We start from the raw sequence: 25,865 nt of genomic DNA on the forward strand, positions 1-25,865 counted from the left end.
AGCCGAGACAGTGTCAGTTCCTCATTTGCACATGGCTCATCTCTGCTTCAATTATGTAGGCTTTATAATTAATTGACCAAGGTATAGAGGCATATATATATTCCTGTATATTGGAACCATACGAGGTATGTATGAAATCCCACTATACATTAATTTAAGAATGCCATATACGCAAGAAATATATGAATATGGAAAGGAGGAATGCCCACTGAAAATTTATTACCTGTAGGAAGATGAAATGATAAGTACATATTGTCCGTTTGAATTACAAAATACAAAAGAAAAAGTAACCATTAAAAAAAAAACACTGGCATTTTGAGCCATATATGATTAAGGGGGTGTTTGGGTAGCGCCCGAAGTTCTTTTAAAAAGCCCTTTTCTACGAATCGAAATAAACTCTTCCACAAATTTATTTCGTATACCGTAAAAGCACTTTTAAAACCATGTTTTTATGATTTCATCCAAACACCCCTCTAAATAAGATATATAAATCTTGATTATTTTAAGGTGTTGCGTTGTCTCCTGACCTAACAAAGGAGGTTCTCTAAGTTGGCTCATCCATTTTTTCCTCTGATCCCTTTCGCTAGTCACATTTTCTCTTTGCGAATTAGTCATATTTAAAATCAGAAAAGTATTAATTAGTGTATTTGATCAAGAGTACAAGAAAATAAGACCAGTGAAGAGTCATGCCTCCCGAGTTTTAACCCTCAAAATCAGTATAAACTTTGTATTATATGTGCCTTTTAGTATTAGACCCCCGTTTTTAAATCTAAATTAGTTAATATATGTTTTTTCTAAAACACCATAAAATATCACTAAAATCAGTTTTAAAAAAATTGATAAACATATAAAATAAGTCTAACATAGAAAACCAACATCAATTCAAATTAACATGTAAAATAGATCTTACATGCAGAAGTAAGATCAACTCTCAAATTAAGTCTAAGTACTGGAGGAGTATAATACATTAGAAGAAATCTTACTGTTCTGGCAAAAAAGGTTTTTTTTTTTTAAACTGTAAATGTAAACTTTTTAACTAAGATATTTCTGAATGGTTACACCCTGACCTTAATGGTCATCAGCCCATTATAATACGTCACCAAAAAGTCTAACATTTTGGCACAATCAGTTTCTCAGAAAAAGCTTCAGCTTGTAATTTTGATATGCTCTAATTGGGCTTGAGCCTAGGCTCTCTGATCGACTGAGGATACAGATATTTCTTTAACCCACTTAGTTGAAGCAGCTTCTTGCTAATTGTATCTCTCTCTGAAGGCCCTGAGATGAGCAACCACCTGTTCAACAACTCCAACATCTCAGGACAGAAAGCCTTCCAGTAGAATGTGGTTCTAACCCACCCTGGTTCTGTCACGTACGAGTCTCCACGACAAGCGCCATTCACAATTGCTTTTGCTGCTAAAGCCACGGATCTTATAGGCATCGCACTCACTTGAACCTAATTAATATCCCCAGCAACTCAATTATGATTATGAAGCAAATACCGATTAATATACCCAGAAGGGGGGGGGGGACTTGCTTACATCTCTCATTTCCTGGTCAAGAATCATGCGGCCTTCCTTGGATAGGAACTTGCCTTGGGTCATTTCTGATTCAATCAGCCCTGGACACACTATTGTTATTCCTATGCCTTTTCCTAATTCAGTTTTAAGACACTCGTATAAGTTGATAATTGCTGCTTTGCTTGCCTGAGTCAATATATTGGAAACTATAAAATTAATTACTAGTTTAATTTTCAATATATAGTGGTGTAAGGATATTAAAGGAAGCTTAATCATTAGTTTGTGAGGGTGACGTTCTCTTACGTTGTAGAACATCATTCTTGGTGCAGGCAACCATCCAGCTGATGAAGTTATGCCTACGATCTTACCTTTGCTTTTACTCAAGTGGGGAAGAGCAAAATATGTAGTGTACACCGAACCCCAGAAGTTGATGTCCTGTTAAGTACAGTACAGAGCATTTCAATCAATTTTTCTGTCTAAAGACGCAGTAAACCTGATATCGCAAGATTTGACTTTTACCATAGCAGGTGCAAAATTGGTAACATCAGTGGAGTGTTCAAATAAGCAGACAGGAACTATTCCGGCGTTGTTCACCAGATGATCCACTGCAAGTTTTTTTTTTTTTTTTTTAATCCCCAAAAGGCGAAGGGAAAATTCGCAGCAAGTTTGTGTGAGAAGAGCATTCCCATAAACTTGGAATTCATAATTGCAAAAAGCAGGGTATTGGCTCACATCGTCCAAAGTGGCTTACTGTCAAATCGACGAACCGTTTACAGTCTTCAACTCTGGAAACGTCTGCTCCGATGGTGATAACATCGGCGGACCCCACCGCCTTGGCTTTTCCAGCCACCTCTCTCAGTCTATTCTCTCTTCTAGCCACAAGGGCTAGACGTGATCCCCTCTTGCCATACTCATATGCTAGATGCTTTAAAGAAAAAAAAGGCAAAGTGAAAAGTCACTTTGTTATTATAATGGAGCTGAAACTTTGAAACATATAACCTGAGTGAGTACAAGAACCTCGCCTATGCCTGAGGAGGCGCCTGTGATGAGTACTACTTTTCCAGCCACATTCTCACTGAATATTGATCTTACGATGGAGCTGACGAGTTTGAAGAGCAGATACGGTGGCAAAAAACAGAGCAGAAAAACGAGGACAATTGGAGGAACAAGAAGATTCAGAATCCAGTGAAGGGAATCCATGGATGGAAGAAGAAGGAAAAACAAGAAATGATGGAGGGATTCGAGCTAGAGCTAGCGTGATGCGTAAAAATATGGAGACAGCAGTAATGACGGCCGGTTAAGAAACGTGGCCTTTCTGCATGCAGAGTCTTCAACACGTAGCACTTGCGAGTACAGTCTGGCTACGTGGTGGTGCCACATTAAACCGCGCTATCGCATCATTTGCTTTTATCTTTTCCATTTGACTTATCTTTTTCGATAAACAATCTTGAATCTCCATTTGTCTTTGGATAGAGAAAAACAAAGTTTTCTGCAGAATTTGTTTCATCATTTTTTTACTTGTGCTGGAACTTCCATGCATGCTAGGCAAATAACCTAAATTACATTGGACATTATTAAAACAACTATAGCGGCTCACAACTGATTATTACATCCCCAGATTAGTTTTGACAGTCCAAAATGACCATATCAGTGAAAATTGACAGACTTTTACTCTGCCTTAAGCTGCGAGTTCTGTGATAAGTTCAGATTTTCCTTGTTTTCAAAAGCGTTGGTAGATATCCTGAAAACCAGTCGATGAAGCCAGTCCACAAGTTCTGGAAAAATCACCTTCAAAGGAAATCCCAACCTCACCCATAAAGGGTATGTCACGTACAAATCTCCCCTACACACCCCTTGTACAACTGCTTTAGCGCATTCCTCTGCTGATGCCATTGGAAATAACCTAAGACTAGCCTGCTTCCACATTATTGCAATCACTTAAGAGCTAATATAGCTATAGTTTTAATTATAATTACGCTTACAAACAGCCTAACTGATTTCCATCTACAATATGATGAAGAGAAAATTAAGATAGGGTCACCTCCGAAGCCAAGATTCTCTTTGAGAGGTCTGTTTTGATGAAGCCAGGCGAAACAATTGTGAATCCAATTGCCCAGCCAAGTTCAGTTCTCAGCGTCTCAAAAAAGTTTATGATTGCTGCCTTGCTTGCCTGAAGTGATAAGACAGATTATTTTTTCCCTTCTTTTTTGAAAGGAAAATTGTAGGTTGGAAATTTCATTATTAAGCCTTACTTACATTATAGTAACCAAGTCTTGGAAGAGGGTACCATCCCAAACCTGAAGCAATCACTACGATCTTGCCTCTGCTCCTTTTCAGATGTGGAATTGCAAACAGAGTCCCATAAAGTGCACCCCAGAAATTTACATCCTGAAAAATTAAATTACACACTCAACTTACAAGCAAGCCATAAACAGGACCCTGAAAGTTGCAATCTTTATCTTAAGATCGTTGTGGAATTAGGTTAACCTATCCTACAAGACTTCATCATGATATCATTATATCCTTCCTCCATGTTATACATAAGCATGAATTGTAATCACTTGGAAGACACAAGCAAGAATCAGTTCGCATCATGCATAGTTTTTCTTATGATATCTTTTGTGAGGCTGCTTCTGAAGCAATGATTGCTCACCATAATTGGACGCGGCACAGAAATATCGATACAATCCTCCAACTTTTCAACCATTACAGTTCCAGCACTAGGTATCCACTGTAAACATAATTGCAAAGAAAACAACCTAAGAAATGACAGTTATGAGCAGTTAATCTTGAAAAAAGACTGCAACTTACTCTTTCACTTACTGTGTCCAAAGTAATTAACGGTTTCATCAACAAACCGTTTACAATTTTCGACCTTAGATACATCAGCAACGATTGTGATGACATCTGGGGAACCCAGAGACCTAGCCTTATCGGCTACTGCTTTCAAATTATCCTCTCTAACGTCAACCAGTGATAGAACTGCTCCTCGCTTAGCATACTCGTAAGCAAGTTGCTTTTGATTTTGAAATAAATAAAAACAAATATAAGACTGAAGATTTGAGCAAAGGGTAACAAGCCATACAAAAAAAATAAAAAAGGTAGATCTATGCACTGACCTCGCCAATTCCTGAGGCTGAACCCGTGATTAGTACGACCTTTCTGGTCAGATTTTCAATGCAAACCAACTTTTTCACAGAAAGCACTAGCTTGAAGAAGAGAAAAGGTACTGTGATAATGGGGAGGACAATTAATGTTACTAGAGGCAATGCAATGTTGAGGAACTTGTGAGTGAGACTCATTGCTTAATGCTTTTGGGTGAAAAGGGGAATCAAACGAAAGCTCTAAAACTTTGGAATGATGCAAGAGCTAGACAACAGGGAAGCAAGGTGTTTTACACTAAAAGGGGGTACTTGAAAATACTGTAGTATTTATATAACGATACCAGAGCATGTTTTTTTGCTGAGACAGTGAAGGTCCCACAAAACCATACAAGCTAGATGTTATACTTGCCGGAGTGATTCCGGTTAAATGCTTCTCATTGATTTATTACATGGGGGGCCTTCTATTGAATTTTTGGTGCAAGCAGTTGGAGGATGGGGCACATTTAATTGGCATTGAATGAGATATAAGTGACATTAATTGTAGAGGCCTTGAACGCCAACAGACACCTAGTCATAGTAGGACAACAAAATCTGATAGGCATGCCATGTATTGTAATTCTATAATAGAGAACAAATGTAATCTCATATAATATATTGATTTATTATACGTATATATGTATTTTAAATAAAACAATTGTTTTCATGCGTTATTTCACAAAGTAGTACCATCGTTTTGGCAACTCACTTGTTTATATATATATATATATATATATATATATATATATATATTTATTTATTTTAATTTCTTGTCTCGGTGAACCCAACTACCCAAGCCCAAATAGTGACTGTCACAACTTGTCTTACACCAAGAAAATGGAGGATAAGTGGTGGGGCAGGCATAAATATGTAGCGTGGGCCATCCAGTGCTGATGTAATCTCATATATGAAGAAAGCCAACGGTCAAATGGATTTAAACTTTACTATTCAGACTTAAACGCTAATTACCAATTTGAAGTATTATCTGAGAATTGTAGTGCTTCTCAGATTCTAAATATAAGACCTTTTTTATAATATAATTTATACTATAAAAAGAGGTCTTATATTTAGGACCAGAAGAGTATTTGTGTTTGCCACTCTCTCAGTATTACGTTAAGGAATCAGAAAAGTCTTAAACAAATCTTGCGTCTCAAATATTTTTTTTTAAATTTGAAATTTATAAAATTAGTGCACCTTCAGCGTGAACGTCTAGTAATTTTGATCATAGTTAATTGTTAACTATATATATATATTATATACTAAGGTTTTATAATTAAGATAGGAGGTAGTACATAGATAAGAAATTGTCACTCTACACTTTGTATTTATCATTGATGACTGTAAAATATCTTTTAATCTAAACTAAAGATAAATTAGATGTATACTTTCGTTTTTTTTCCCCCCTTTTACATTTGAATTTTTTTTAAAACAAGAACCTATATCATAAAAAGAAGGGACAACTGGACAAGAATACGGGAAAATTTTCCACGGAATCATAATTTCTGAAAAGGCAATATTTATTAAACAGCTTATAGGATAAGCCAACAAGTCTCTACAGACCAAATCAAATTAAGAAGAAAATAAAAAGTGATTAGCAAGACTAATGACCAAAGCAACACTACTGGGAAATGTAAAAAAATAAAGCTTAGCAATCCAAATCAAACTTAGGACATGACTAAATGATTACTACCGAAAAAGCAAGCATGGAAACTAACTAACTAACTAACTCGATCCCTGCCACTCGTCCCTCTTGTTATTCCTGAAGGCACAGATGCCAATGGCGTACACAATAATCATTAATACGAGGAATATTATGTTAATGACAGCCGACTTTTTCCAGTTCATCTTAACGTTCTGCAGCAACCCAGCTTTGCATGAATTACAGTTGAAGCACAAGACCTTAGGATCATTGTCCCAACTACCACAATCTGGGCTGCTGTAATTCCCGGTTCCCGTCTTGTTCCATACCGTTGGGCTTTGATACACAAATTTACACTCACTCGGTGGCTTGCAACACCCAGACTGCACACGAAGAACCCAACACGTAAGAAACGTAGCAACTAAAAAGCACATATAGATGGATGAGATCTCCCATGCACGATACCTGAAGTGGTGATAATTTCTCTGCATAGAACTTCTGGAAATCGTCGTTCACGTACTTGCTACCGTAGTCGGAGCAGAGTTCACCGGACTGAAGACAACTCTTGATCCTGTTCCAGTTACGTTGGTCGATCACTCTATTCTGCAGCCAACGAGAGTAATCGCCAAGCCTGTACTCCTTGTAAGCTTTACCGGGTAAAACCACTCCGGACCCTGTGCTGGTCACGGCGAAGGCGAAAATAATGAAGATGAAGACGAGAACGATGAGCAAGAACATGACGGCGAGGTAAATCCACAGGAGGAAGGAGTTACGGCACCAGGCGCCGGCCACCCCCAACAGCGACACTCCGACAAGGAACACACCCAACACGATGAGGGGCTTGTCGAGCCACTTATCACACTCGGTGGCGCCTTGTTTGGCCAGCCAAACACCGGTGCTGAGAATGGAAATCGAGAAGATAAACGTTAAGAGATTGAGGCACCCAAGCAAAGCGTTGCTGAAGCGAAACATATTTTGAGAGGTTTCACAGAGAGGAATAAACCAAGATGATGAAGATGCGAGAAAACACACGAGGGTGATGATGGAGTTATATAGCGATCGTCTTCATCAAGAGGTAGAAAACGCGGAGAAATGAAATCGACCAGATTCTCACGCGGTCCGCTCGAATTGGTATGGGAGGACATGAGGCATCAAATTGTGGAGTGACTTTTGAAATATTGATGTCTCGTGAGCTTTGATGCATTGTTACGTACATTACAAGTTAGGGGGTTAAAAATGATCCTGTATTAATTAGTTACACCTCGTCTAAACTTTAAACAAAAGGCGTAACTTATGATATGTGGACAATTTGTGTAATAATAATGATTGTGATAGTGATTATGATTATGTATATATATTGATTGATAATGGCGGTGATTTCCTTTCTATACATGGAGAGTGATGCTAGTTTTCAACGGTTGGAAATTATTGTTTCGTTTTTTTTTTGTTTGGCCGGTAATTGTTTCTTTAATTATTGTTAATAAGTGAAAAAATTATGTAGATTAGTCAATAATCAATTAGTTATATTGTATCACTGTATCAGGGTTTGGAAACGTTTGTTAACAAGAATACTCCTAATGGCCACTGCGCTACGCACCAACACTCAAATGGTGTAGTAAATTTAAATATATTGATTATTGGAAGCTTTTTTTTTTTGTTGCAATGATTGAAAAGCCTTTATATAATACTCCTCTAGTCCTTAATCTAATTAACTAATTTGAGTAGATTAAGAATATTAGTTAATATGATATTTTTTTTCAAAACACTTTAATAATCTTCCTTAATTTTATTTTCCTCTCTCCTACTTGATTATTATTGAGAGAATATCAATACAGTTAATTTGAGAAAAAATTGATAAAAATGTGAAAGAAATCTTACATATAAGACCGACATCAATTCTCAAGTTAAATCCTATATTAAAAATCAGATAAGTCCTCACTAAACTATAAGATTATAAAATATACTAGTGACGTGTGGTTTAAATTAAGGAGGGTGACTCATATATATGAAAACTTCGTGTAAAAATGATGATAGTGATAATTATTATGATTATGTATTGATACCGTATCACTATTTCTGACAATAACCCCTGGAATCATCATGACTGTCTTGATACTTGCAGTTTAGCTGAGAACACATTAAGTTCGCTGTTAATGTAAAACAAAAAGGGGCTCTTCATATTTGAAAAAGATTAGACCTTTTGGGAAAAAAGCTCGTTGTTAATGAAGAGGCTCCGGTGATGATAGCCATTACGAATGAAACCTTCATTGAAATTTCGGTATGTGAGGAGTTGAAGGTTGGCACAGAAGTCAGGTCCATGTCTTGTTTATCTCCACCAGTGAAAAGCCCATAGGATACCCACTATGTTCGCTCAAGTTTAGCTTTGATACAAAACTAAAAACTGAAAACTCAAGCTCAAATTCTAACGTGAATAAACATTCCTTCATGGACAATGCTTCTGCTAATGAATAACTCTATGCTTGCCTAACAGAAAGCGAAAACACCAATCCACTGGAGCAGCTAGAAACCACTTCAACCACATCAAAGTTCTCGTCCATGATGGCTCAATCAGATACATGTCACCCCTACAAGTGCTCTTTACTATAGCCTTCGCACACCTTTCTGCAGATTCAAGTGGCACTGCGAATGGCAGAGTTTTCACGCCCATCTATCAAACACATTAGTCAGAATTTCAGGTTACCCCTGTTAGTTACCTTTGAGTCTTGGACAAGTCACTGTATATATCAAGACAAAGCAGTGGTGATGGTGCTTGTTGTGTATGGCCTAGAGTTTCAAGTTGGCTTCTCTGTTTCCGACATTTTTTTATATTAGAAGGTTCCCATGGGGGTGGAGTTCCAAGTTAAGATAACACTGCAATGTGTAAATTCGACAGGATAGAAACTACTAGTGCAGAAAGAAGAGTATGCAAGCTGCTTTATCCTCGAGTTATTCAGTTGATTGTTGGCAATTACAATGTAAATGTAATTTCATTTGTAGTGAGAAATGGTAATTACTCAAAAGGCTACCTGTTCTAGAAGCTGATCAGATGTCATTTCCGTCTTAGTGAACCCAGGAGTCACTATAGTTATCCCAATATCAGGACCGAATTCAGCCCTCAACGTCTCAAAGAAGCTTATGGTTGCTGCTTTGCTTGCCTGAAACTCATCCCAATCATACAAGTTATAATCTCCACCACAGAAAACAGGACATTCAAACGTGAAATCAGTCTTACATTGTAGAAGCTCATTCTTGGAGGGAGGCACCATGCTGCGGCTGAAGAAATCACAACAATCTTTCCTCTGCTCTTTCTCAAGTGTGGAACTGCAAAATGTGTAGCATACGCTGAACCCCAGAAGTTTATGTCCTACCAAAAACAACATCACGTAGTCCAACACAATATCAACAATAATACTATGCAAGTTTAGTGATCATGACATAAAAAGTCTCCCCTAATTTAGATAAAATCCAAGTCCAAGTTAAGGACGGAATTTAGTAACCATCATTGGAGCCAGATCAGATAGCTTCTCAGAGAATTCGTCAAAAAATTTGGCTTGAGCGATCCCAGCATTGTTCACCAAATGATCCACTGTCGCATATGTTCAATGGTAATATAAGTTCTTATTTTCATTATGCAAACATTTGTTTATTCATGTATAGATTGTACCTACATTGGCCAAAATGGTTGACGGTCTGGGCAACGAAACGCTGAGAGTCTTCAATATTGGAAACATCAGCAGGAATGATCATAGCATCTGGCGAACCCAGTTGAAGAGCTTTATCGAGGACTGAACGAAGGCGATCTTCTCTTCTGGCTACAAGGGCTAAACGAGCTCCTCTTCTCGCGTACTCGTAAGCCAATTCCTTTTCATTTCAAGATTACATTATGAATCAAAAGTCAAAAGGGGCTCTTTGTAATAATTTGACGAAAGATTACAGTTTTGGAAGATTGAAGTGTGGAATGAAAATGAATGGAAAAATATGAACACAGACCTCGCCAATTCCTGAAGAGGCTCCGGTGATGAGGGCGACTTTGCCGGCGACGGATTCATGGTTTAAGCAGCTTTTGAAGAGTGAAGATAAAAACTTGAGCACATAAAAGGGAGGGACAAGCAAAAGCAAGGCGAAGAAAGTTGATGGAATAAGTGTTATATTCAGCAACTTCTGAATCAAATCCATTACTCGTTGCGCTGAAAAGCTAACAGTAAGTATGGCAACCTGATGCTATCACCCCCACAGCAATTCTCTTATTATTTGATGCAGAAGGTGACCTGCTGTTGCTTCACCCGCCCTTCACTCCAGAATTGTCCCTCAAAAGCATAATTCTGGATCTTGATATGATTTACGCCGACGAATTAATTAGAACAACTTTCTAGCGGAACTCTAGAAGCAACGTCGGATGTCCAGATAAACAGCTAAAGAAGAGAGCAACAACGCTTATGTGCTAGAATTAGTTATAGAAATAAACGAAAATTCGGTATTTATGCCCAGATAACAGAGCATACTCTGTCAGCAGGTTTATAAGTCACTCTTTTGCTGAAAAGTGAAGGTTTAAGCCACAGCAGAGCGATTCCTCTTAAACGCCTCTCACTGATCTACCAAAAAAGAGAACATACATTAAAGTTTTGGATAACAAGTTGAAAATTAATGCACAGAAATCAGCCGCGTGTCTTACTTTTGTTTACCCCTAACCCTGACATTAATTGCAAAGGGATGGAGCTTATGGTTTGCTGGTTCTGGGCGTTGACCCGCTTATGTTTTTTCGGTCCTGTCTTAGTCTTTCTTTCCGTCGTATCAAAACAAAAAAAGCCAGGAGGAAATGTGAGGAGCCTTTATATTCAGAGTTCAGATAATTTTTGTCACTATAATTTATTTATGAATAACAATTTTCTTTGGCTTAAATTGCATCATATACCCTGAAATATTTTGTTTGGTACGGCTAACATCTGAAAATATTTTGCAGTGCGTTTAACACCTTAAATTATTTTTTTAGGTGTGTCTAATATTCAAGAGTATTTTATACGCACCCTAAAAAATACTAAAAAATATTTTATAGTTCTTGTGAGGAGCCTTTATATTCAGAGTTCAGATAATTTTTGTCACTATAATTTATTTATAAATAACAATTTTCTTTGGCTTAAATTGCATCATATACCCTGAAATATTTTGTTTGGTACGGCTAACATCTGAAAATATTTTGCAGTGCGTTTAACACCTTAAATTATTTTTTTAGGTGTGTCTAATATTCAAGAGTATTTTATACGCACCCTAAAAAATACTAAAAAATATTTTATAGTTCTTGTGAGGAGCCTTTATATTCAGAGTTCAGATAATTTTTGTCACTATAATTTATTTATAAATAACAATTTTCTTTGGCTTAAATTGCATCATATACCCTGAAATATTTTGTTTGGTACGGCTAACGTCTGAAAATATTTTGCAGTGCGTCTAACACCTTAAATTATTTTTTTAGGTGTGTCTAGTATCCAAGAGTATTTTATACGCACCCTAAAAAATACTAAAAAATATTTTATAGTTCTTGATATATATTCATTTAACTGACACTTTGAAAAGTTAATGACTAAGTTAAAATTACTCACGAAATAATATTTTAAAAATACAATTGCTTTTGAAAAAATTAATATTTTAAGAGTAAAATTATACTGCAAAATATTTTAAAATACTGAATGTAAATAAAAAAAATACTTTAAGATATTAAACGGATGAGAAAATATTTCAGATTACTGAATATATCTAACAAAATGCTTCAAGTTATTGGATTCACCTTAACCTATTTTTTCTCTTGGTTTGAAGTTATTTAAAGCTCCCTGCGAGAGAAACTCCTCCGAGCAATCACCCTGGTTGTTCGTATACTCACACCCAACTCAATCCCCAAGACATTGCAAGCATAATCTACTTAGGGATTTTACATTTCTATTTTATTTTATAAAAATATGAAGAGATCAACATTGCATGGTTAGTTCTTCTGGAAAAAAGAAAAGAAAAGAAAAGAAAATTATATGTAATACTACCTTCAGTCCTAATTATAAGAGCTAATTGACTAATTTGAGGATATTAAAGAAAGAAGTTAAGTTAGTTATTTGTAATAAATGGATGTTGTCTTTCCTAAAATATCCTTGTTATTCAAGTGTATTGGCTAGAACTACTATTGCTAGAAGGACTACATTAGAAAAAAATAGATAAATATGATAGGTAAAATGAATTGAGGTCTTATATTTAGAATCAAAATAAAAGTCAAATAAGGTCATATATTAAGGATCGGAGATAGTATAATGTTACGTAATCATTGAATAACTGAAAAAACTGATCCAGAAGCCTCGATGATACAAACTTCAATGTATTTCAGTGTTTCAACCATATACTTCTAGTAAAAATGATCTTATCTTTATTTATTTAATATACTAATTTCGGTGTTTCATATAAAATCGAGTTAGCCATTTAAATTCAACTATAACTGAAAATAACTCGGCATTGCTCTTTGCCTGGTTCTAACTCATCTCTGTTAAGACTAAAAATAACTCAGATTTACTCTTTGCCTGGTTCTAACTCATCTCAGTTACAACCGTCCTAGAACACACTAAGTATTCAAATAGAAGTGATCTCAGTTCTAGTTTATAGATTCATATTGTCATACCTTTTCAATAAAAACATGATATACGTATTTTTTTTATCGCACAACATTGTATAATACTGATTCTTTCAAAATACCACCTGATATGCATTATGCTTGTTCATTTTTTTCCCGTGATGAAATGTTCAGGTGTATATAGGTTTGATTCAAAAGCAAAAAATTAAAACTCAAATTTAAGTTCTGAAGTTACAAACATTAAACGGCTGATCTGTCTAGCATATCTCCCATTGATGCTTGTGCTAGTTAATCATTCAGTGATTCTTCTTTGCAGCTTTAGATGGGATCTTCACAAACTGAAAGTGGAAACACCACTCCACTGCAGCAGGAAGAAACCACTTCAACCACACCCCAGTTCTCATCCAAGATGGCTCAATCAGATTCATGTCACCCCTGCAAGTGCTGTTCACTATGGCCTTTGCACACCTTTCTGTGGATTCAACTGGCATAGTCTTCAGGTGAACCTATCAAACGCAATGGTCACAAGTTCAAGTTACTCATGATGCTTTCTTACCACTTGTTGGCAGTGATGAACTTGACAGACAGAAGAATATGAGAAAGCTGGTTTATCCTACAGTTATTCTATTTATTGTAGGCAATGCTAGTTTGAACTATAGTTTCATTTGTAACAAGGAATGAGAATTGCTTGAAAGGCTACCTGTGATAGATATTGGTCATCCACCATTTCTGACTTAATCAGCCCAGGAGTCACTATAGTTATCCCTATGTCCGCACCAAATTCAGCTCTCAATGTCTCAAAGAAGCTTAACATTGCTGCTTTACTTGCCTGAAACTTATCCCAGTTATAATCTCCTCCATAAGACCATGACATTCCCAAAATGAAAAATATGTTAGTGTCTAACATTGTAGAAGCTCATCCTTGGAGTGGGGTGCCATGCTGCTGTTGAAGAAATCACAACAATTTTTCCTTTACTTTTTCTCAAGTGTGGAACTGCAAAATGTGTGGCATACACTGAACCCCAGAAGTTTACGTCCTACCAAACCAAACATCATCAAATCCGACATGAGCCTGGAATGATAATGTTCATGAATTGATTAATTTCACGAGCAATGCAAGAGGTGATAGAGTACCATGATAGGAGCTAAATCAGACAACATCTCAGAGAATTCTTCAAACAATTTGGTTTGATTGATCCCAGCATTGTTCACCAAATGATCCACTGTAGCATATGTTCAATAATAATGTAAGTTTCTATTTTCATTACCCATAACGAAATCATAGTTTAACACATATACTTTTATGCATAAAATTGTACTGACATTGGCCAAAATGGTCGATGGTCTTGTCAACAAAACGCTGAGAGTCTTGGATATTGGAAACATCGGCAGGAATGATAATAGCATCTGGCGAACCAAGTTGAAGCGCTTTATCGAGGACCGAACGAAGACGATCTTCTCTTCTGGCTACAAGGGCTAAACGAGCTCCTCTTCTCGCGTACTCGTAAGCCAATTCCTTTTCATTTCAAGATTACATTATGAATCAAAAGTCAAAAGGGGCTCTTTGTAATAATTTGACGAAAGATTACAGTTTTGGAAGGTTGAAGTGTTGAATGAAAATGAACGGAAAAATATGAACACAGACCTCGCCAATTCCTGAAGAGGCTCCGGTGATGAGAACAACTTTGCCGGCGATTGATTCAAGGATTTTGCAGCTTTTGAAGAGTGAAGATAAGAACTTGAACACATAAAAGGGAGGGACAAGCAAAAGCAAGGCGAAGAAAGTTGATGGAACAAGTGTTATATTCAGCAACTCATGAATCAAATCCATTACTTCTTACGCTGAAGTGCTAAGAGTTAGGATGGCAAACAGCCTAGAGCAATTCTTGTTTCATCTGCTGCACTGGTTGATCTGGGGCGGCTTCACCAGCCCATGACGAATCTAAAAAAGAAACCTTGGATGTGTGGATGAAAAACAGTTGTTTTTTTGTGTTGTGGCTGTCGGATAAATCTATGGGGAAACAATGGGATTGGCCAAAACAAAAAAATGTTGCGAATTCGAAATTTCCAATGTCTATATTTTGAGAAGCCATCAACCCCTCCACTACCAATTGCTGCCAAAAAACTGTCATCAACCACTCCACTAACAATCAATTCTTAATCTTTTTTGTATAATCCGTTATTACATCCATCAAAGTTACACGACGACTCTGAACAATAACCAAATTTGTTGCTCGTATATGAGTAACTCATTCATATGTTCAGTATCACAACATGAACTATCACTGCAAATAGATTCAAACACTGCTTTGTCATTTCTTCAATTGTAAAATTATAATGAAGAAAAAAGCAACACAGTAATCAATATTTTTAATAAAAAAACTTAGTGATTAATGGTTTCATTAACAAATTGTTTAGAATCTTAATCATCAGCCTATAGGCATAGTGTCTGTTGGGATTAGCAGTGAACAACTGTGATTTTAGATCATCATAAATTTTATAACTATGTTGGTTAATCATAATTTATGTTCAGATTTTTTTTTAATAAATGACTTTAAGAATTGTTATTATGTTTGGTTTTTATTTATTAAAATCATTTATCGATGTATAATTACCAAAAAAGCACAAATTTAATAAACATTAATAAATATAATCATTTGGGTAGAGATTTTTGGAGGAGTGTGGGAGGATAAATTAGAGAAAATTTAGTTAACAAAAATTAATCGGGATTTTTCAAACTCATAAGCTACTCCTTAGCGCTTATCCTAGAAGTGCGGTGGAAGAGTGAAATTACGATTTCTCAGGATTTCATAAAATTATCCAAACATGATAAACATACTTCATAATCACTTATTTAGATTCAAATAGTTCATCTGAGTTGTCACGGGTTAACCAAACAGGCACACAGGCTTGCCAGAAATTGCGATTAGACTCAGAAAATGGCCCAACATGCCACTGGTTAATTATTTTTCTTTGCGGCAGCATCCGTTGACGTGCCCATTAGCCTGAAGTGAAAAAGCCGCTCTGTTAGACCAGGAAAGAACCACTTGAACCAGATTAGAGTTCTGAACCAAGATGGCTCAATCAAATACAAGTCACCCCTGCAGGTGCTCTTCACAATGGCCTCCGCACATGTTTCTACAGGTTCGATTGGCATCGTCTTAGCATCAACCTATTAAATGCAATGACGTAATATTAAATAAACCATCATAACGATTACTGCTTTTTACATATGAATTCCATCAAAACACATTGATTGAGTTGTTATTAGAAGTAAAAAGACTTATATGTACATCTTTTTTAAAAACTTATTTTATGTTACACAGTTACACTAGCAAGATCGATGAATATAATGGAGAAAAGGAGGTATAGCTGTCCAAGTGATGTAAAACAGTTGTTTTTTCGTGTGTTATTGTTGTCCCATAACTCTATGAGAAAACATTGGGATTGACCAAAAATATTGGTAGCTCCGAATTTCCTACGTCTACTTTGAGACGACATCTATCACTACCCACTGCTGCTAAAAAAAACTCTTCCATCTTTATCAATTTCCATAATCTCTTATTATATCTGTTAAAATTTGTTAGTTTTGATATGAATAGCCAAAATGAACCATCGCTTGCAAATAAATACACACACTGTGTGAACTTACTTACGTAAACTTGTTTAAAAGTCCGTTTTGAACGGAGCTACAAACAAACGCTTAGTCATTTCTCTAAGCAGCCTCAATTAGCATCTTTTAAAACCCAAAGTGGAAGCACAACATTAGTAAAATTATCAGTAAAATTATCAGCTAAATTATCTAGTTGTACTGTGAGATATAGTTATAAAGCACAATATGATAATATAGATGTGCCAATAATTATACATTTGACAGAGAAATAAGCAAAGCTAATTACAAGTATTCTAAATATGTTCGGACACTTTATTTTTTGCAAGACATAGTCATAATATATCTAATTAATGAATGTTATAAACAATTACTCCAGGTGTGAATCATCAAGATTCAGCAGGAGTTATCTTTTCTGTCAATACAGAAACAACATTGTTACCAGATAATTCATTAACATAATCATATCAATTTCTTTATTATAAATTTATAATGAAGGGAAAAAACCAACACAGTAACCATTTTTTACAATAAAAAAACTTAAAGTGATTAATGGTTTCATCAACAAACGGTAGACAATCTTAACCATCGCCCAGAGGCATGGACTTATTGGAAACTAAGACTAGACTTAGAAAATGGCCTAACACTTCAAATAAATTCACATTCTGGTTAATTGCTTCTCTTTAATCTATAGTGGAAAAGCCACTCTGTCAGACCAGGAAAGAACCACTTGAACCAGATCAGAGTTCTGAACCAAGATGGCTCAATCAAATACAAGTCACCCCTGCAGGTGCTGTTTACAATGGCCTCTGCACATGTTTCTACAGGTTCGATTGGCATCGTCTTAGCGTCAACCTATTAAATCGAACGACGTAAAATTAAACAACCCATCAGAAAGATTATTGCTTCTTACATATGAGTTCCAACAAAACACATTGAGTTATTAATAAAAGTTAAAACGTTTCCGGCCGAAAGATAAAGTAACGATGAAGTCAACAAGGGAACCACTGTATAAGACATGAAGATCCGGAACAAAGTTGTCTACTAACTTGTCATATAACAAATGTGGTGAGAGATATGCTTACTTGTTCAATTTTATCTTTGGCATCACAATTTCAAGCATTTTTAGCTTTATTTTCTGATTGGAACATACCTGTGCCATGTACTCATCGGTAGTCATTTCTGTCTTAATAAATCCTGGACCGACTATGTTTATCCCAATCTCAGAACCAAATTCAGCCCTCAATGTCTCAAAGAAACTTATCAATGCTGCTTTGCTCGCCTGAAAATCATCATAATTACAAGTTATGATCTTATCTTCTTAGAAATCATGACATTCAAAAATTGAAAACAATCTTACACAGTAGAAACTCAGCTTTGGAGATGGCAACCATCCTATCGATGAAGAAATCACAACAATCTTTCCTCTGCTTTTTCTCAAGTGTGGAACAGCGAAATGTGTTGCATACACTGAACCCCAGAAATTTACATCCTACCAGACAAACCATCACACATAACCTCAGAAATGTGTTGCAACGAATTTGAGCATTGAAAATGGCCTCTGACAATGAATGGGACTATTCACAACCCCCATACTTCTCATAAGTTCTATTGATTAATTTCATAAGAAATGCAAGAATTGAGTAATAAATTACCATCACAGGAGCCAAATCAGAGAGATTTACGGCGAACTCTTGAAATAATTTGACTTGACTAGCCCCAGCATTGTTCACCAAATGATCCACTACAGCAGAAGTAGAATAATAATTAGTTCATAGTTTGCTTAGGATCACAAAAAGAGTCGCTGAGTACAGCCAGGGTTAAATAGAAAATGAAATCATGTATCTAAAGCAAAGTTACGTTGGCCAAAATGGTCAATGGTCTTGGCAACAAAATGCTGGGCGTCAAGAATATTGGAAACATCAGCGGGAATGATAATGCCATCAGGTGCACCCAGGCGTAGAGCTTTATCAAGGACTGCACGCAGGCGATCCTCTCTCCGGGCTACAAGAGCTAAACGAGCCCCTCTTTTCGCATACTCGTAAGCCAAAGCCTTTTCAGAAACACCATTCACCCAAATTGCATTCAGCAAGCCAGCGTGGTAAGATTACTCATAATGGAATTAATATTTGAGAATAATGTAGATGATGAATAGGGAAGACAGTTACCGACCTCGCCAATTCCGGAAGAGGCTCCGGTGATGAGGACAACTTTGCCGGTGAGGGTCTCACCGCGCCTGAATATTGCGATGATTGGAGAAAACAGAAACTTGAAGAAGTAGAAGAGAGGGACGACCAAAAGCAATACCAAGAAACTCGATGAAATTATGGCTATATTCAGCAAATCTGCCATGAAATCCATTCTCTGTTCTGTACTCCAAAAGCTCATTTCAATGGCACCCACATACTAGCATTTATATCGTATGCAGAGCTGTTCATTTCTGACTTTTAGCTGTAGCTACCACTCCATTTTTGACCAGGATACCTACCCAGTGCAGCAGTAACTCTATCTACTTCTTCAGTGGGGGTAGTGAATGTTGCAGTTAAGAAAATCAGCGGCAAGTCTGCAGAATGAATGATTTAGAAAGAGTTCAAATTTTCTGTGGTTCTATTGAAGTTTCAATTTAATTATGAGAGGGCCCCATATGAATCACCCATTTGGAGAGGAAATCAGACAAGCCAGATCAATACTCTTCGAAGATAGGGCTTCCAATTGAGACACTCTCCATGTGAGACCATGCAAGAGAAGACTCGCTGAATTTGCTGTTTGAAGTCCCTAAATAGAAGAGGATGGAACTGGATGTTCTGCTAAACTTTTGTTTTAAATTTTGTTGTCTCATTTCTTGTTTTTACTTGCCTTCATCATTCCCGGAAAAAAAAAATGCCGGCTACAAGTTACAAAAACGTTATGGCATATTTCTTAGTAATGTAAATTTAATTATTGTGTAAATATTTAAGCAAGTAATTTCTATAACAAACGCGGCCTTAAGAGTTTGGTGAAATCTGAGTCAGGATCTTGTCAATATATTCTGCAACATGTTCTTCCATCTTCATCATTTTCATGACTTCAAAAATAGGAATCTGAGGCATTCGTTGGCACTCGTCATATTAAACATCGGCAGGGAAGTTTTGAATAAAATGTGATGAACTTTGGAGGATACTAGAAAGAGAACAACGATGAATTTGGCTAAAACGGGTAAGAACTTTGAGCCCAGGAAGAATGAAGTAAAAGTTGGTATGACACTCAAATAAACTCACATTCCAGTAGAAATCATACAACATTACTAGTAGCTCATCCGCGCGTACGATCAAACATCATAAAATGGCCTAACACTACTTCAAATAAATTCACATTTTGCTTAATTGTTTCTTTTTGCAACAGTATCATTTGGCATCTTGAAGTGAGACAACCAGCCCAATAGACCAGGAAAAAACCAGTTCAACCACACTCCGATTCTGAACCAGGATGGCTCAATCAAATAGAAGTCACCCCTGCAAGTGCTCTTCACAATGGCCTCTGCACACCTTTCTGCAGATTCGACTGGCCATGTCTTGGGGTCAATCTATCAAATGCAATTGTGTAATATTAAACAAAACATTCACGAAAAAACTTTGCTTTTCTACACAGTATCCAACGAAACGCATTGAGCCATTAGTAAAAGTGACCATGAAGCCAATGAGGCAACTCCTATGAAAGCATGGAAGACTTGGAACACGAAAAGAATGTTATCTACTAGCTTGTCAGATAGCAACTGTGATCAGAGATGTATTTAGAGAAGAGTATCAAAGGCACAAGTTTACCAATAACATCATTTATCTATGGACATGTTTTTTCCCCCCCGGGAAGAGCTACCTATAAAAGGTTTAATTCAAATGAATTTAGTTTCCTTATCCTAAGATTGCTAGGCATGCAATGCTGTTAAATTTTTAAAAGCTGTGCGGTTTCTTTGGAATTAAAATTTAGGATAGATGTGTGTGTATGAGAACTCGAGAAGCTTTAGTCTTTCACTAGTCCAACTTATGTTTAGCATTGCAAATTTCAAGTACTTTGGTTTTCTATTCAGACTCAAACGTATACTTCTTATACATACTAATCAATTACCATTTCTGACTTGACAGGTCCTGGAGTTACTATGGTTATCCCAATATCAGAACCGAATTCAGCCCTCAATGACTCAAAGAAGCTTATCATTGCTGCTTTGCTCGCCTGAAACTCATCATAATTATAAGTTATCATATCTTCATAGAAAATATGAAATTCAAAAATGAAAATAATCTTACACTGTAGAAGCTCAGCTTTGGAAGGGAGCACCATCCTGACAATGAGGAAATCGCAACAATCTTTCCTCTACTTTTTCTCAAGTGCGGGAGAGCAAAGCGTGTAGCATATACTGAACCCCAGAAATTTATATCCTAAGGGACCGACCATCACAAAGTGCGACGAAATCTTAGGAATAATAAGGTTCCGTAAATGCAGTGAACAAGAGAATTACAACTGGCCTCTAACAAGAGTAGACACTGAGCACTTGCAAGGAGCTTTAAATAAATTGAATTGCAGTGTTCATAAGACACGGAAGAGTTGAGTGATATAGTACCATTAGTGGGGCTAAATTAGAGAAATCGTCGGAGAATTCTTCAAAGAATTTGACTTGATTAATCCCGGCATTGTTTACCAGATGATCCACTGATGCAGAAGTAGACTGGTAATTAGTTCATTAATTGTTTTGTTTAGGACCACAAAAGAGTAGCTGAGTGCAAACACAATTGAAAAAAGAAAATGAAATCTTGTATATTCCCATCTCCTTTCCTCCGATCTTTAATACTACCTCCGGTCCTTAATATAAGACCTCGTTTGACTTTTATTTTAGTCCTAAATATAACACCACAATCTATTTTGGCTCTCATATTTATACTTTTTTTTTTTCAAAGTAACCCTTCTAACAATGATAGTTCTAATTAATACATTTGATTAGCAAGGATATTTTAGGAAAGACAACACCTATTTAGGACAAATAACTAACTCAACTTACTTCCTTAATCTCCTCAAATTAGTCAACTGGCTTATAATTAGGACCGGAGATAGTATAAAACTCACTTATTAATTTAAAGATATTAAAAAATACATGCTAGTTAGATTATACTACTCTCGGTCCTTAATATAAAAGCTAGTTTAATTTTGATTTTGATTTCAAATATAAGACCCTAATCCATTTTGTCTATCATATTTATTTTTTCTCAAGATAATCCTTATAATAATATTAGTTCTAACTAATACATTTGATTAATAAGAATAATTTAAAAAAAACACTTATTTATTATAAATAACTAACTTAATTGTTTTCTTAATCTACTCAAATTAGATAGTATATCAATTTACAAGTCATACAAATTAATATGAAGAAAAACGATAAATATAAATATATTTAAACTAAATTGTTAGTTTTTTTATTTTTTTAAATTAGTCAAAAAAAAGTTTTGTATTAAGAATGGGATAGTATAGTACATACGTTGACCAAAATGGTCGATGGTCTTGTCAACAAAGCGCCGAGCATCTTGAATCTCAGAAACATCAGCAGGAATCATGATAGCATCAGGCGCACCTAGGCGTAGAGCCTTATCAAGAACCGCACGTAGACGATCCACTCTCCTGGCTACAAGGGCTAAACGAGCCCCTCTTCTCGCGTACTCGTAAGCCAAAGCCTTTTCACATACACCATTCATTCAAATTACGTTCAGCCAGTCTGCGTAATGGAGTTAATATTTGAAGAAAGAGTAAAGAGGTGTTTGGAAGAGTGTGACAGTGTAGACGATGAGTAGAGAAGAGAGTCACAGACCTCGCCGATTCCGGAAGACGCTCCGGTGATGAGCACAACTTTGCCGGCGATCGTCTCATTGGGCTTGTATATTTTGGTGAATGGCGAAAACAGGAACTTCCAAAGGTAGAAGAGAGGAACAAGCAAGAGCAATGCGAAGAAAGCTGATGAATTGACCACTATATTCAGCAAATCTGATATGAAATCCATTCTCTTTACCCCTCAAAACCTGAAACACTTTGGCCAACGCGAGCTACTATTTTCCCCCCCTGACCACAACTAATATTCTTTTTTCTTTGGCAGAGAGACCGCAATTAATATTCATATCATATGCAGAGCTGTAACTGCTTTACCTAACCAATTTACTTATCTTCGCCACTGTACCTAACAAAGGATACTCATACATGCACCCTAACAAAGGGAATTATTGGCATTTTCAAATGTAGGCAAAGACGCAAATTTGGTCAAAAAATTTGCCAAGTGCAACGTAAAATTACTGTGGTGTAATTAGTAAAATATGCTCTGCATCTTCAAAGATAACCGAAATGAATAGTGCACAAAGGAAGGGTGAAGAATCCAAGTCCAAACATGGAAGAGAGTTTAAGTTATCAGAACCAAATACAATAACATCAGGGCAAATTTTTTAATTATATAAATTTAATTACTGGCTAAAATTCAAGCAAGTTTTTTTTTTTTTTTTGCGACAAAATTCAAGCAAGTTTTTTAACACCAGATGCAACGTGCATCAGGATCTTGTCGATCCATGTTGGAGACAAGGGATTCGAAATTTCATTAAAGAAAGAGGGCCCACATGATTATTCCTTTAAGAACTTTGGACGAATAATTTAATGACTATAAAAATGGCTTCTTGCCTTTTAGATGTTTACTTACTGGAGAAAAATTCATAGATTTCTTAATTATAAACAAAGTACTTTCTGGACAAGCACTTTAATGTTCTCGAATCAGAAATTGTTTGATCGAATCATACTATACGTATTCCTATTTTCTGCTATCCAAAGTAGGATCAGAAACTGAAACCAAACAAAATTATCTTTTTGGTCTCAATTTATTGAACTCTAAGAACAAGCATTAATTGGTAATGCTTGCTATCCTTCCACTATGTGTTGAACTCACTCTAAGTAACTGCTGCATTGTAAAAGGTTAAGCTCAAGCTTCCTCTGCTCGTTCACTCTGGCAATGAAATCATCAGCCCTTTTGCTCAATTCATCAGAATCAGAAGCCAAACCCAGTTCACCTTCTTCTTCATCCGCATTCTCTTCTTCTACTTCTTCCCCTCTCACATCTGCACATTCTGAAACTTGTTCCTCCATTCCTCTGACTTTCATGTACTGGGAAGTTGGAGCTTGAGGCCTTTGGGTTTGTCTCTCGACTCTACTCTTGATGAACTCGTCATAGTAAACATCAGAAGTTGAAGAAGAGGATTTTGAAGAGAAGACTCTAGAATTTATTATAAGGACAACAATGATGAGGTTGCCTAGTATGAATAAGAACTTTGAGTCCAACATGGCTGAAACAAAACTTGGGACGCATACTATGAAAAACTCTCTCAACACAGAGGCAAAGTAAGGCAGGGACAGAGGGATACAACAGAACAGAATGCAAGTCACAGTAATCAAGGAATAGAAGTACAAATTATCCAGAAACTGATGCCTCTTGTATCTCCTCATGGCTTGAATCTTCTTGATCTGGGTAGGATCCATTGAAGGTTCTTGAGTTAAAGAATATAGGGAAGAGTTAATCAGACCGAACTTAGAGCACCAGAAAATACAAAGTGATTTATAGTTTCGAGAAAAGAGTTTTTGATTGGTCAAAATATTCACATGCTTCTTTATCAATTATTATCATTGTATTTTTTTAAAAAGCATGACTGACTTTCTATAAAGCCAAGGGACATAATGGCGTGGCGTTTAGTAGGCCCTTTTTCCCTTTTACCCTCCATCTCTACTAACTATTCAGACGTGTTTTGCTTTTACCTCATATTGCAGAATGAATATGCCAGAACGATCTGCCAGAATCCTTCAAATTGATTCTCTTATTGTGATCCCACACCAATGTGATGTTGATTCTGTGTCGAACAGTATCATCCCCATAATCTGTTCAGAACAAACATGGCCATAAGGAAACAAGCATAATCTGTTGATTCTGTTCAGAACAGTATCATCCTCATGGAGGGAACATGATTATGTTCGTGGAAATTGAAGTAGCTGATGAAGACTTGGTTTTAAGGGTAACTCAAATGCAAACTGATAAAAAATTACGTAATTAGTGCAGACTTAACAAGAAGACAATCCGTGCAGGTTTCTCTTCATTTTCCGTAAAGATAACTTTCAACAGTTATTGGGTTATCCAGGCTTGCTAGCACGAGTCATGTCAGTATAGCCTCCATTTTTTATTCCCCGGAAATCACAGAAAGCTTCTGTGCTGCAATGAAACTTCTGGCAGGAGCATTGTAAACCGAACAATGTGATTAATATTGGTTCAAACTTCAAAACCAGTGACGAAGAAAACAATATAATATGCATACCAGCAACAAGTGCGGGATTAATTACTTTGATGGCTAAGTCATGTGATTACTTTATTAGTCTCAGGCTCTTTCAGATATGTGATGGGGCGATTTTATTTTATTGGGTTTTGCAAAAGTTGATATAAAGCAATTTGTTTCGTCGGTATCCAGGCCCTACCTTCTTAGAAAGGGAAACCAAAGACCAAAGACAAGGAAACTACGAGGACAAATATTAAAGTCTTTGGGATCAATGTTCATGTTCAAAGTTCTGTAGACTGAAAACAAGGTATTACAACATAAAAGGGGAGTTGTGAGGTTTCCTCATTCCTAAACTCAAATAACGAAACTTAATTCATGAGATATTTAGATACAATAATGCAACCTCCAGTCCTAAATGTAAAATCTAGTAGTTTGTAGTGCAAATTACATTACTAATTAGATCTTATATGTAGGACTAGATGTAATAAGTAAGAAATTTGAAATTCATGAATTAAGCATGTTCTTACATCTCTATTCAAAATTGTTATAAATAGGCTTGAGTAAGGAAGAAATTACAGTACCTTTATGCTATGTTTGGATTAGTAGAAATCTGGATTTGAGCCAAATCCAAGCAAATTTTCATTACAATTTTTTAGATCTTTAAATATCTAATTTGCCCTAATTATTTCAAATCCCAATCATCCTCTTTCAATACTATCTGAACATATGAAGGGGTCACATGAGTAGGATAACTAACATTTATTTTAAATCTAAAATCCATCTATCCAATCGCTACCTTAAAGTAAGCTAGCTCTCCAATTTTTATTATCAAATGATTCTATGCCATGTAGCATTTATGTCATCATCCATAATTCAATGGTTAAAATATTTAGAAAAAGGCTTGGTTGAGTTCTCCATAGCCGAGGAACTGACCATGGTTAATCTCCCTCTAATACAGCTATACAAACTTGAATTAATAACGTATTGGTCTGCTGAAATAATGGCACTAGTTTTTTTAATTTACAGCTCATAATTAAACT

General features: G+C 36.2%; 7 protein-coding genes and 1 pseudogene across 13 annotated transcripts; all 8 read right to left on the reverse strand.

Moving 5' to 3' along the window:
* Nucleotides 1-1,168: 1,168 nt before the first annotated feature.
* LOC114724065 (11-beta-hydroxysteroid dehydrogenase 1B-like) lies at nt 1,169-2,717 on the reverse strand (annotated as a pseudogene).
* Nucleotides 2,718-2,953: 236 nt separating this feature from the next.
* LOC114724049 (11-beta-hydroxysteroid dehydrogenase-like 4A) lies at nt 2,954-4,890 on the reverse strand. The gene is made up of 6 exons (XM_028910317.1): nt 4,637-4,890; nt 4,337-4,533; nt 4,171-4,276; nt 3,774-3,905; nt 3,559-3,687; nt 2,954-3,431 (listed from the first exon to the last, which is right to left on the reverse strand). Exons 1-6 carry the CDS (start codon nt 4,817-4,819, stop codon nt 3,186-3,188), a joined length of 993 nt encoding a protein of 330 aa, XP_028766150.1. The 5' UTR covers nt 4,820-4,890; the 3' UTR covers nt 2,954-3,185.
* A 1,489-nt stretch (nt 4,891-6,379) lies between these two features.
* LOC114724051 (tetraspanin-8-like) lies at nt 6,380-7,268 on the reverse strand. Its single transcript, XM_028910318.1, has 2 exons — nt 6,762-7,268; nt 6,380-6,679 (listed from the first exon to the last, which is right to left on the reverse strand). The coding sequence occupies exons 1-2, from the start codon at nt 7,266-7,268 to the stop codon at nt 6,380-6,382; spliced, it is 807 nt and encodes a 268-aa protein (XP_028766151.1).
* Nucleotides 7,269-8,494: 1,226 nt separating this feature from the next.
* Nucleotides 8,495-10,986, reverse strand: LOC114724127 (11-beta-hydroxysteroid dehydrogenase-like 4A). Of its 3 annotated transcripts, none has more exons than XM_028910428.1 (7): nt 10,969-10,985; nt 10,287-10,888; nt 9,965-10,157; nt 9,794-9,882; nt 9,529-9,660; nt 9,323-9,451; nt 8,495-8,964 (listed from the first exon to the last, which is right to left on the reverse strand). In XM_028910428.1, the coding sequence occupies exons 2-7, from the start codon at nt 10,470-10,472 to the stop codon at nt 8,758-8,760; spliced, it is 936 nt and encodes a 311-aa protein (XP_028766261.1). In that variant the 5' UTR covers nt 10,473-10,888; nt 10,969-10,985; the 3' UTR covers nt 8,495-8,757. The 3 variants fall into 3 exon arrangements, with proteins under 3 accessions (XP_028766261.1, XP_028766262.1, XP_028766263.1); XM_028910429.1 differs by lacking the exon at nt 10,969-10,985 and having other exon boundaries at nt 10,287-10,624; nt 10,799-10,888; XM_028910430.1 differs by lacking the exon at nt 9,794-9,882 and having other exon boundaries at nt 9,529-9,617; nt 10,969-10,986.
* A 1,912-nt stretch (nt 10,987-12,898) lies between these two features.
* On the reverse strand, nt 12,899-15,452 carry LOC114724126 (11-beta-hydroxysteroid dehydrogenase-like 4A). The gene is made up of 6 exons (XM_028910427.1): nt 14,546-15,452; nt 14,224-14,416; nt 14,035-14,123; nt 13,806-13,937; nt 13,601-13,729; nt 12,899-13,406 (listed from the first exon to the last, which is right to left on the reverse strand). The coding sequence occupies exons 1-6, from the start codon at nt 14,729-14,731 to the stop codon at nt 13,197-13,199; spliced, it is 939 nt and encodes a 312-aa protein (XP_028766260.1). The 5' UTR covers nt 14,732-15,452; the 3' UTR covers nt 12,899-13,196.
* A 244-nt stretch (nt 15,453-15,696) lies between these two features.
* Nucleotides 15,697-19,340, reverse strand: LOC114724124 (11-beta-hydroxysteroid dehydrogenase-like 4A). 5 transcript variants are annotated; one of them, XM_028910421.1, is made up of 7 exons: nt 19,164-19,338; nt 18,683-19,073; nt 18,371-18,563; nt 18,166-18,254; nt 17,871-18,002; nt 17,664-17,792; nt 15,697-16,072 (listed from the first exon to the last, which is right to left on the reverse strand). In XM_028910421.1, the coding sequence occupies exons 2-7, from the start codon at nt 18,896-18,898 to the stop codon at nt 15,860-15,862; spliced, it is 972 nt and encodes a 323-aa protein (XP_028766254.1). In that variant the 5' UTR covers nt 18,899-19,073; nt 19,164-19,338; the 3' UTR covers nt 15,697-15,859. The 5 variants fall into 5 exon arrangements, with proteins under 5 accessions (XP_028766254.1, XP_028766256.1, XP_028766258.1 ...); XM_028910423.1 differs by having other exon boundaries at nt 15,697-15,905; nt 15,972-16,072; nt 18,683-19,338; XM_028910425.1 differs by adding an exon at nt 17,265-17,365 and having other exon boundaries at nt 15,697-15,905; nt 18,683-19,338.
* A 388-nt stretch (nt 19,341-19,728) lies between these two features.
* Nucleotides 19,729-22,603, reverse strand: LOC114724128 (11-beta-hydroxysteroid dehydrogenase-like 4A). The gene is made up of 6 exons (XM_028910431.1): nt 22,344-22,603; nt 22,017-22,209; nt 21,105-21,193; nt 20,791-20,922; nt 20,612-20,716; nt 19,729-20,072 (listed from the first exon to the last, which is right to left on the reverse strand). The coding sequence occupies exons 1-6, from the start codon at nt 22,530-22,532 to the stop codon at nt 19,869-19,871; spliced, it is 912 nt and encodes a 303-aa protein (XP_028766264.1). The 5' UTR covers nt 22,533-22,603; the 3' UTR covers nt 19,729-19,868.
* Nucleotides 20,345-24,058, reverse strand: LOC114724129 (uncharacterized). Its single transcript, XM_028910432.1, has 2 exons — nt 23,457-24,058; nt 20,345-20,362 (listed from the first exon to the last, which is right to left on the reverse strand). Exons 1-2 carry the CDS (start codon nt 24,041-24,043, stop codon nt 20,359-20,361), a joined length of 591 nt encoding a protein of 196 aa, XP_028766265.1. The 5' UTR covers nt 24,044-24,058; the 3' UTR covers nt 20,345-20,358.
* Nucleotides 24,059-25,865: the final 1,807 nt, after the last annotated feature.

Source organism: Neltuma alba, unplaced genomic scaffold (genome assembly GCF_004799145.2).
Source record: "Neltuma alba isolate B1F8T4 unplaced genomic scaffold, ASM479914v2 tig00012167_pilon, whole genome shotgun sequence".
Lineage (NCBI taxonomy): Eukaryota > Viridiplantae > Streptophyta > Magnoliopsida > Fabales > Fabaceae > Neltuma > Neltuma alba.

Excerpts from the sequence above, each read along its gene's own strand:
- LOC114724051 (XM_028910318.1), bottom strand. The coding sequence starts at position 7,268 with ATGTTTCGCTTCAGCAACGCTTTGCTTGGGTGCCTCAATCTCTTAACG. Across the intron at positions 6,680-6,761 it reads AGAAATTATCACCACTTCAG|TCTGGGTGTTGCAAGCCACC; the intron begins GTATCGTGCATG and ends CTTCGTGTGCAG.
- LOC114724127 (XM_028910428.1), bottom strand. The coding sequence starts at position 10,472 with ATGGATTTGATTCAGAAGTTGCTGAATATAACACTTATTCCATCAACT. Across the intron at positions 10,158-10,286 it reads CCTCTTCAGGAATTGGCGAG|GAATTGGCTTACGAGTACGC; the intron begins GTCTGTGTTCAT and ends TGAAATGAAAAG. Across the intron at positions 8,965-9,322 it reads CTGATCAGCTTCTAGAACAG|ATGGGCGTGAAAACTCTGCC; the intron begins GTAGCCTTTTGA and ends TGTGTTTGATAG.
- LOC114724129 (XM_028910432.1), bottom strand. The coding sequence starts at position 24,043 with ATGGATCCTACCCAGATCAAGAAGATTCAAGCCATGAGGAGATACAAG.
- LOC114724126 (XM_028910427.1), bottom strand. The coding sequence starts at position 14,731 with ATGGATTTGATTCATGAGTTGCTGAATATAACACTTGTTCCATCAACT. Across the intron at positions 14,417-14,545 it reads CCTCTTCAGGAATTGGCGAG|GAATTGGCTTACGAGTACGC; the intron begins GTCTGTGTTCAT and ends TGAAATGAAAAG. Across the intron at positions 13,730-13,805 it reads CAAGGATGAGCTTCTACAAT|GCAAGTAAAGCAGCAATGTT; the intron begins GTTAGACACTAA and ends GATAAGTTTCAG.
- LOC114724124 (XM_028910421.1), bottom strand. The coding sequence starts at position 18,898 with ATGAGCTTTTGGAGTACAGAACAGAGAATGGATTTCATGGCAGATTTG. Across the intron at positions 18,003-18,165 it reads CTGATTTGGCTCCTGTGATG|GATGTAAATTTCTGGGGTTC; the intron begins GTAATTTATTAC and ends TTTGTCTGGTAG. Across the intron at positions 17,793-17,870 it reads CAAAGCTGAGTTTCTACTGT|GCGAGCAAAGCAGCATTGAT; the intron begins GTAAGATTGTTT and ends GATGATTTTCAG.
- LOC114724128 (XM_028910431.1), bottom strand. The coding sequence starts at position 22,532 with ATGGATTTCATATCAGATTTGCTGAATATAGTGGTCAATTCATCAGCT. Across the intron at positions 22,210-22,343 it reads CGTCTTCCGGAATCGGCGAG|GCTTTGGCTTACGAGTACGC; the intron begins GTCTGTGACTCT and ends GTATGTGAAAAG. Across the intron at positions 20,923-21,104 it reads CTAATTTAGCCCCACTAATG|GATATAAATTTCTGGGGTTC; the intron begins GTACTATATCAC and ends TCGGTCCCTTAG.
- LOC114724049 (XM_028910317.1), bottom strand. The coding sequence starts at position 4,819 with ATGAGTCTCACTCACAAGTTCCTCAACATTGCATTGCCTCTAGTAACA. Across the intron at positions 4,534-4,636 it reads CAGCCTCAGGAATTGGCGAG|CAACTTGCTTACGAGTATGC; the intron begins GTCAGTGCATAG and ends CAAAATCAAAAG. Across the intron at positions 4,277-4,336 it reads AATTACTTTGGACACAGTAA|GTTGTTTTCTTTGCAATTAT; the intron begins GTGAAAGAGTAA and ends GTCATTTCTTAG.